General features: G+C 48.0%; 1 protein-coding gene across 1 annotated transcript in view; it reads left to right on the top strand.

Moving 5' to 3' along the window:
* Nucleotides 1-9701, top strand: part of LRP1 (LDL receptor related protein 1) — a 90923-nt gene that overhangs the window by 35533 nt on the left and 45689 nt on the right. The window contains exons 19-22 of the mRNA XM_023520750.1: nt 149-959; nt 4032-4214; nt 4629-4829; nt 6040-6285. Coding sequence (XP_023376518.1) covers nt 149-959; nt 4032-4214; nt 4629-4829; nt 6040-6285 — 1441 coding nt within the window. The remainder of the gene's footprint in view (nt 1-148; nt 960-4031; nt 4215-4628; nt 4830-6039; nt 6286-9701) is intronic.

Genomic DNA, 9701 nt, shown 5'->3' with positions numbered 1-9701 from the left:
GAGAAGAGAGAGAGGAGGCGATAGAAAGAGAAAGCAAACAGTGGAAGGGAAAGAAACAGCGAGGGCAGAGGGAACCTCTCAGAGGAGAGGAGATGACAGGGAGGTGGGGATAAGACCAAGACGGAGCGGGAAGAGAGAGTGAGAGAAGCAAGTCCGTTTGGAAAAGAGACAGGAGGAGAGCCGAAACCCAGTCTTTGCGAGCATTCAAAGTGTGGAGGGATGTCCGGCAGCCCCCACCCACACGGCCTGGAAAGCAGGACAGCCAATCAGTCTCCCTCAGATGCCTTCCAGAAGTGGCTCCCAACCCTTCCCTGCTATAGACAGGTGCCCAGCACATGGGGCCCAGCAATGCCCATGCTCAGGGCGGGGCCTAATGAAGCCCTTCCCTCCCAAGCAGAGAAGCCTCACCTATACTCCACCCATCTCTCTCCCTCCAAAACCAGAGAAATCCCTGCCTTTCCCCAAAAGCAAACAGAGTCCTGTTCCCACACCCTGCCCAGATGGGAAAGGAACATGTCCTGTAGCCCCTTCCCCACCAGCCCCCCGGGACTCAGGGAATGGCCCTCCTGGAGCCCACCCTGCCTCCCCTCCCCCGACGTGGGCCATGGTGCATGCTGCAGTCTATGCAGTTTCTGTGTCTTTTCTGTTTGTTTTTTTCTCAGTGGGGGATTGGGGTGGGCTGAGGATGGGAATGCGGAGGTGGGAGTGGGGGCCCCAAGCTGGGGTCACAGAAAAAGGTTGCTTGCTGACCCCCTCTTTGCTTCTCCCCTTCTTGCCTTCCCCACCACCAGACAATGACTGTGGGGACAACAGTGACGAGGCCGGCTGCAGCCACTCTTGTTCTAGCACCCAGTTCAAGTGCAACAGCGGACGCTGCATCCCTGAGCATTGGACCTGCGATGGGGACAATGACTGCGGGGACTACAGTGATGAGACACACGCCAACTGCACCAACCAGGGTAGGCACCTGGGGCCAGTGGGGGAAGGGATGAGACTGTCCAGTCACTCAGCTACCCCACACTCATCCACCTACCCACCCATCTACCCACCCATCCTCTCCACTGCATGTCATTGCCGTCTGGGAATCAGAGATAACCCAGACAGGGCTCTTATCCTGCAGGAGTTTTCAGTCCTGTGGGAGAGGGAGATTGCTGACAACTTATTGTTACACACTGTAAAGATCGCAGTCTTCGCAGTTGGATGGCCTTGGGTTTGAGCTCTAGCTCTGCAACTTACTATCTGAGTGGCCTTGAGCAAGTTACTTAATCTCGATGGCCTCTGTGCATTCCATCTGCAAAGTGGGGATAATAATAGCACTGGCATCACGGCATTGATGTGGGGGTTCAGTGAGATCACACACAAAAAGCACTCGGCACATGACTTGTGTTTTTGGGAGCTGGTAGCTTGGAAATGGGGTGCTCAGCAGGGTAGGGATGAATGAGTACAGTGGAGAACAAAGGAGAGGGGTCAGCTTTGGGAGGGACCCCAGTACCCAGGCCTCCAAGGCCCAGCTGGGCGGGTAGCAAGTGCCAAGTTCACTGGAAGGCATAGACCCTCTTAAGGCATGTTGGTTGCTCAGCTCTGGCCGACTGTTACCGTGGAAGAATGCAGACCAAGGGTTGCCCCGGCTTCAAGAGAAGTCAGAAATTCAGACTTTTATGTGAAATCTCCCTATTTTTAAATACTGGTATATTAGTTTCCTAGAGATATCACAATAAAGTACCACAAAACGATTGTTTGAAAAACAATAGAAATTTATTGCCTCACCGTTCTGGAGGCTAGAAGTCCAAAACCAAAATGTCGGCAGAGTTGGTTCCTCCTGAGGTTCTGTGAGGGAGAATCTATTCCAGACCTCTCTCCTAGATTCTAATGTTTGCTGGCAATCTTTGACATTCCTCGGCTTGTACATGCTACACCCTGATCTCTATCTTCATCTTCACGTGGTGTTCTTCCTATGTGTGTGTGTCTGTCTCTATGTCCATATTTCCTCTTTATGTAAGGACACAGTAGTATTGGATTAAGGTTCACCCTAATGACTTCATCTTAAATCGATCATCTGCAAAAAGCTTTTACTAAATAAGGTCACATTTACAAGTACTATGAGTTAGGACTTCAGCATCTTTTCAAATCAACTCATATAACAACTGGCAATTGGTTTTAAAAGTTTTAAAAATGGTGCAGGCCAAAATCTTTTTACAGTCCTCATCTGGCCTTTGGGCCACCAGCTTACAACCTCTGCTTTGTCAAGTTAAGGTGGGAACAGTGTACATAGTGGGAACAGTACTGAGCATTGAGCACCTACTATGGGCCCAGCACTGAGAGGGAATATAGGAAGTGACACCCAGGCCTGGGAGACAGTAACTGAATCTCCAGGGCCATCAACGACAAGGGCTGGGTAAGGGAACAGGTGCCTTGGGATTCTGAGAAGGGGCGCCTGGAGGCCTGTGCATGGCATGGTGGCAAGAGCTCCCAGTCCTTAAAGGAAGTTGCTTCCTTTAAGCCTTGGCTTCCTCTTCTGTGAAATGAGAGGAGCTGTGCAGGGGCCTGGCCTGCAGGACCAGGGATGTCACGGTTCATAGCGATCGTTAACTGTGGTTGTGAGCTGGAATGGTCTGGGACCATTCGTGAGGAGATGGGGCTTGAACTGGGCCCTGATAATGGATTAGACTATGGGTAAATGGACAAGCAGGAGAGTCTTCAGGGTAGAGGTCGAGGTGGCCTGGAGAACCCAGCGGTAAGACCTAAAGTGAGAAACTGGGCACTTCTGCGGGGGCCAGTGAGGCCGGGTGGGGCCCCTTAGGTTGGAGGAGACAGCAAGAAATGAGGCTGTGTCGAAGGGGGGCAGATTGCAGCAGGTGACGTTCAGAGGATTTTGAAGCTGGAAGGGGACGAAAGGTAGGTCTTTCAGAAGGCGGTCCTGGATGGAGATTAGACTGGAAAGAGACTCAGAGGCCCCAAGGAAGGAAAATCAGCTTAGAGGCTGCTGCTGAAGTCCAGACACGAGATGAGGACATCGGCTGTGTTCATGATGGGGCAGGCAGGAGGAGTGGGGCTTGCAGCAACAGCGTGAGTGTGAAGTAAGGCTCCCAGGTGCTGCTCCTGCTCCTTTTCCAGCTCCTGAGTCAGATCTCAGTGCAGCAGCCAGAGTGATTCTGTAGAACCTAAGTCAGATTACATCCCAGCCCTGCCCTCAAGCCTATACTGGCTCCCTACACACTTAGAATCAGTGCCGAACACCATTCTGTGGCCTTCAGGACTTCCCCACCTCTCCGACCTGTGGTCCTGCCATTCGTCTCCCCTTCACTCTATTCTGGCTGTGCAGCCCAAATATACCTTGGGTATTTTTCGAATATGCTCGACTTAGTCCCATCTCAGAGACTTTGCGTTAGCTATTCCTTCTGCCTGGAAGGCACCTCCAGGTATTCTCGTGGCTCAACCATTCAGGCTTCTGCTCAAATTTCTCCTGCTCAGAGGGCTTCCTTGATTGCTCCATTTAAAGTAGCATCCCCAGCCCTCTCTAGCCTTGACACAGCTTGGTTTCCATAGCTTTAGTCACTATTTGTCATTCCATTCTGGATCTCTGTGTCATATCTTCATGGTCTCACTTCCCCAATAGAACTTCAGCTCCTTTATGGTAGGACTTTGTCTTGTTCATGCCGGCACCTGGAACAGTGCCCGACACACAGTAGGCTATCAATAAGTGTCTGTGGAGTGAATGAATGAAACACAGGCTAGACTAAGGCGGGGGCAGTTGAGCTCTGATCTAGCAAATTGCTTATCCAGTGAAGCTCTTGTGTATAAAATAAGAAGTTTAGACGAGATGATCTTTGGGGTCCTGGAAAGTGTAACATCCCTGACTCTCAGTTAATGCTTCTAAGGAGTGTCAGCAGGGCTCAGAGAGCTCTCCATCCCTATTTCTGTTCATAGTCTCGAGCTAGGCATAGCAAGAGAGGGGTTGGGAAGGCAGAGATGGCAATGGCTGACCTAGAGCCCTTACCCGCACCTAATACCCTTCACCTGTCCTCCTGTAGCCACGAGGCCTCCTGGTGGCTGCCACAATGATGAGTTCCAGTGCCGGCTGGATGGTCTGTGCATTCCCCTGCGGTGGCGCTGTGATGGGGACACTGACTGCATGGACTCCAGTGATGAGAAGAGCTGTGAGGGAGTGACCCACGTCTGTGACCCCAATGTCAAGTTTGGCTGCAAGGACTCCGGTAAAAAGAAGTATTAGAGGGAGCTTGGAATAGGGCAACATGGACAGGGGGAAACCACAATGAGAGCAGAGCAGCAGCGAGGGAGATAGTACTGGACCGTGAGGGGTGGGGGTGGGGACATTGAGGCAGAAGGCTGTACACAAAAAGCATGTGCATGATGCATGGGGAAGGTATGAAGGGGCCAGAGCCTGGGCTAAGGGCCCTGGGAATCAACACCGTCACCAGAGTAGAGCTTCAGCACCTCCTGCAGATTCCTGCCTTCTTCGTTGCCTGTGTGAATTTGACAGAAAAGCCTCAAGGTTCCTAGGGGACTCTTGTGGTCATGACCCTATTAGAGAACTCCACTGGGTCTGGGAAGGACACAGGGAGCCCTGCCGTCCAGGCCTGGCCCCTTATTCTATACCTGTCCATCAGCTCGGTGCATCAGCAAAGCATGGGTATGTGACGGTGACAGCGACTGTGAAGATAACTCAGACGAGGAGAACTGTGAGTCCTTGGCCTGCAGGCCACCCTCGCACCCCTGTGCCAACAACACCTCAGTCTGCCTGCCCCCTGATAAGCTGTGTGATGGTAATGACGACTGTGGAGACGGCTCAGATGAAGGAGAGCTCTGCGGTGAGGCCCGGGCCTAGGAGAGGCCCAGGAGAGGCGTGGGGTGGGTGGCTGGGCAAGGAGTCTGGGCCAGGGCCAGGGCCAGGGCCAGGGCCAGGGCCAGGGCCAGGGCAGGTGGAACAGGATAAACTCTGTGGGGAGAGGTCTGAGACTAGGAAAGGGCAGCTCTAGCTGCTGAGCAAGTAGTACCCAAAACAGTTACTAACAACCCACGTTGATTCATGACTCACCTTAGCAAAATGCTGTTTTAAGAGCATCACACTACGCTATTATAGCATTTATAAAGCAGCCATGTGAGGCAGATACTCATTATCTCCATCTTACAGGTGAGAAAACTGAGGCAGAGAGAAGTTAAATAACTGGTCCAAGGTCATGCAGTTGCTAAAGTGCTTGTGGAGACCGTGCAGTGCAATTCCTCATTGCAGGCACAGACCCCTCACCCACACTTGTACCACAGAGTAGTGCAGAGCCAGCTTTCGAGACAAAGGCACCAGGATGAGTGGATGGGTCAGGGCAGGCTTCCCAGAGGAGGTGAAGGTTTAACTGGGTTCTCAAGGACAAGTAGATCTTTCAGAGTGAGTGAGAATGTGGAGGGAGAAGGGTATGCATTCGAGATCAAAAGAAATGAGGGTCAGGGAGGGCCACGTCGTGTGACTTGGGGATGAGGAGCAGAGCAGCCTTATCTCCTGTGAGCCAGGCAGAGCATCAGTTCCTGGAAGGAGGAGGAGTGAGAGATATGGCGGGTTGGGACAGGCCCTGAGAATTGCTGATGGGCCGTCTGTCAAAGCTGGAAGATCCCAGGATGTGTCAGGACCCAGGGCAGGATGTTCCCTACCGTAGCCCACCACAAATCAGTAGAGAAAGAGGAAAGGGGAATGGATTTCCGGCCCTCCCAAAGAGGCAAAGAGCTGGGGCTGGGGCCGCCACCATAAGCTCAAGAGGCAGAGAAGTAGAGACCAGAGAGATGCAGCCATGATGTGAGACGTGGACTTGGAGGGATGGGCCCGGTGCTGGATGCTGGAGTCCCAACCCTGGTCCTGAGAAAGCCTGGGAAGCGGGACAGAGGGTTGGCCAGGAATGGAAAAGAAGGATGCTACAGGCAGGGTGCCAGGCCTCTGTCTGGGCTGTCCCAGACTTGGGCCCCAGCAGAGCCATGGCCCTGCCTCCTCCAGGATCCTGACCTTGATCTTGTCCCCTCCTCTGTGTCCCCTAGACCAGTGTTCTCTGAATAATGGCGGCTGCAGCCACAACTGCTCGGTGGCACCTGGCGAAGGCATTGTGTGTTCATGCCCTCTGGGCATGGAGCTCGGGCCCGACAACCATACCTGTCAGATCCAGAGCTACTGTGCCAAGCACCTCAAGTGCAGCCAGAAATGTGACCAGAACAAGTTCAGCGTGAAGTGCTCCTGTTACGAGGGTTGGGTGCTGGAGCCAGATGGCGAGAGCTGCCGAAGCCTGGGTAAAGCACGGGTTGGGGGTGGTGGGGCAGCCAGCCTGTTAGGCAGGCCGAGGCAGGCCCTTGAGTTGCTGTGGGCTGGGCCTAGGCGGCCAAATGCCAAAGGCTGAGGTTTCCATCCAGGCCCAGCGCCAGGGCCAACAGAGACCCTGCCTGCCCCTTGTGGATGTGAGAAATGTCCATACCTGTAGAGAATTTTTATGAGTTTATTTGAGCCAAACTGACAATTGCCAGGAAGCAAAACCACAACAGATTGAAAAAATGCTCTGGAGAATGGCAGTTTTGCAGCTTAATTTATACATTAGAGTCAAAGGAGGAGATATAAGGAGGGTTAAATAAAATCCATCGTTGGCACATTAAAGGGGCCAGAGAAAGCAAAGCAGAGAAATCTCTGGGATTAGATAAAAAGTAAAAAATGGAGAGACACATGCTTCTTTTACACTGGTGGGTACAGGATAGTTAATAATTAACATTTGCAGCACATAGTGATGGTATTGGGGGAAGAAGATAACAAGGAGGGATTCAGTGGACTCGGGCTCTGGTGAGGTGGGTTGCACCCTGAGGGGTCTGGTAAAGAAGATTACTTGGTCATTTCAAAGGTATGTTATCTTAGATGCAAAAAGACAATAGACAGGCTCAGTTAAGGTAAAGATTGACCTTTGTCAAGGAAGCTACAGGTCTGGGACAAAACTACCCATGGCTCACTTTTAGTCAGGAATTTTTTTGTTCAGACCGTCCTATGTGGTTGCTTTCTGTCTCTGAGTTTGTAGTGCCTGCCATGCTGGCCTCCTCCCCTGATCTCGTCAGGTTTGGTACGTGGCCCTGTTTTTGTCCACACTTCCCCATTTTGGACATAAGTCAATCTGAAGGACGTAGTAATGACCAAGCTCTTGGTTGGATAATGTGGTCCCACAGTATTAGGAAGGCTCATTCCTAGGAAGTCACGGTGTCATCATTTGTCTTGCTGAAATGGTGGACCACTGGGGATGGAGCAAGACCATAACCTTGGATAGAAGTCAAGGCCAAATTTTTCTCAAAAGAGAAAGGCAGGTAAATGGGAGGCAGTCAGGTTTTATGGGCCTTCATTAAGAAAAAACACTCTGGACCATTTCTAACTTACAAATTATCAGAATCCAAGTTTTACCGTCTGCTTCACTTTTCTGTATTTTGCATCTAGTATAACATTTACTTATAATTTGAAGGCACAATCATATACCTCTTTGGTTTTCACAATCTGACCATGAGATGAGTTCCCATTTATTGGTATTATTATTGTTGTTATTATTATTTTAATACGGCCTATCTACTTCCCATTGGAAGCATTCAAGTGTCTGTCGTTCACTATTAATCTGAGTGCTGCTAGTTGTATAATTGGGAACAGTAACATTAAGTTTTAATTGGGGCCAAGGCTCTAAGAACACAATGATATAAATTACAATTACCATCAAAAAAATTTCCGGAGGCCAGGAGGACATTAAGAGTTTTTCCTAAGTAAATTTCCTGTGCCTCAGAAAGCATTATAGAGAGCCATTGTTTTTTTCACAACCACTTTAGCTTCCATCTAAATTAACATAGTAGTCCTTGATGGGTTAGGAGGTAAGCATGTTCCCATAGTTGGGTTCTAGTATTATTCATACATAAAATTTCTTAAGATTTCTTTTCTGCAAACCTACAACTTCCTTTGTCCTTCTTAGTTTGTCTTTTTTACTCATTCAGAAATAACCAACTTATTATGACAAACTACTTTCTTTTAACTTCTCTCAAAAACACACACATTCCTTCCTTCTGCAATAACGTTCCTTCGAAATTTCAAAAGAGAAACCATAATATGAGTATTATTGATAATACAAAACTTATAAACCTTCAGCAATTATTAACAGTTGGGCTGTATAATGAGGTTTGAGAAAAGCACAAAGAACAAGTATAACTATGATTATGATTAATATTAGCAGACAGATAAAGACAATCAAATGTTTTTTGCACTCAACGTCGATTTGTAAGTATACAGATCTTGTTGATGTCTTGGGACAGCTGACTACCTGTGATGTCAGTGGCTTCTCATCTTTGAGGAGGCTTTCTTTGATGACCGCTGTAGGCACAGGCAAGTGTCAGAGACAGGAGCAGATATCCATTCACGGTTAGGCACTTTTTTTTTTTTTTTTTTTTTTGATGAGAAATGTGAATCATTAACATCTTTAAATTTAACTGCACATGGATTATTTAGTAATACCTGATAAGGTCCCTTCCAATGAGGTTGGAGAGAGTCTTTAATTGATGTCTTTTCCAATGAACAAAATCTGGTTGTAAATCGTCATCTTTGAAATCTTCATCTTCTGGGAGCACACTGTGAAAGGAATCAGTTACTAATTTATCAGTTTCTTTAAGCTGGTTAATAAGTTCTTGATAATAATGCAGAATGTCTTCTTTTAAAAAGATTGGGTTATATGTCCCTTCAGATGCTTAGAGTGACCAGTGACTATTTAATGAGGAGAAAGTCTATGTTTACCAAAAGGAGCAGGTCTCAGGTTGGAGAGCACTATAAGAAGAGCTTCCGGACAGAGGAGATTAAAAGCTTCTGAAAATTTACCTAGTTGAGTTTTAATTGTACCCTTTGTACGTTCCACCGATCCAGAATACTAGGGTGATAAGCGCAATGAAAATGCTGTAGAATAGGCCAAATGTTACAAATGTATTGCATTATTTTTCCGGTTAAATGAGTCCCTCGGTCGCTATGTAACTTAAAGGGACTTCTTCAATTGAGAATTTTTTTCCCAATAGTAATTTATCTACTGTTAAATCTATCACTCTCCTGCAAGAGAATGCCTCAACCCAGTGTTAGAACACACAAATCATAACTAATACATATTTGTATACTTACGATAGTGACAATTGGATAAAATCCAATTACCATACCTCAAATGGACCTGAAGTAAGTGGAAAATGTCCTTGGGACCTGTGGAGTGGTTTTCCAGGGTTATGTTTTGGACAGATAGAAGGCCTGCTATATACTTTATAAGCTACAGTAGGAGGTTTCCAGTAATAGTGTTTACTCCATGAAATCATTTTTTCAGGACCCCCTTGTGTTAGTTCATGTACATGTCGAAGTATAGGTAATTGAGCCCTTACAGGTAAGATTGGTTTCTGATTGGGTCCAGCCATATTCATTTGTCTAGGTCGAAGTTTCTTCCTTTTTGTAGCCATATCTCTTTTTTTCTGTAGCTGTCCATTGGAACTGTAAAAGAGAGTCTTTTATTGATTTAATAGGGAACAAGAAACATTCTCAGGTCTGCATAATTTGATTGCTTATTGCTGTTTGTCTAGCTGCAGCATCAGCTAAATTATTTCCTTTTGCTTCTATGGTGGCAGCTTTAGAATGTCCTGGAATTTTTATAATTGCCAATTGTTTTGGTTGCTGTATG

The sequence above is a fragment of the Pteropus vampyrus genome, unplaced genomic scaffold (genome assembly GCF_000151845.1).
Source record: "Pteropus vampyrus isolate Shadow unplaced genomic scaffold, Pvam_2.0 Scaffold276, whole genome shotgun sequence".
NCBI lineage: Eukaryota > Metazoa > Chordata > Mammalia > Chiroptera > Pteropodidae > Pteropus > Pteropus vampyrus.
This window is presented reverse-complemented; position numbering and strand designations above follow the sequence as displayed.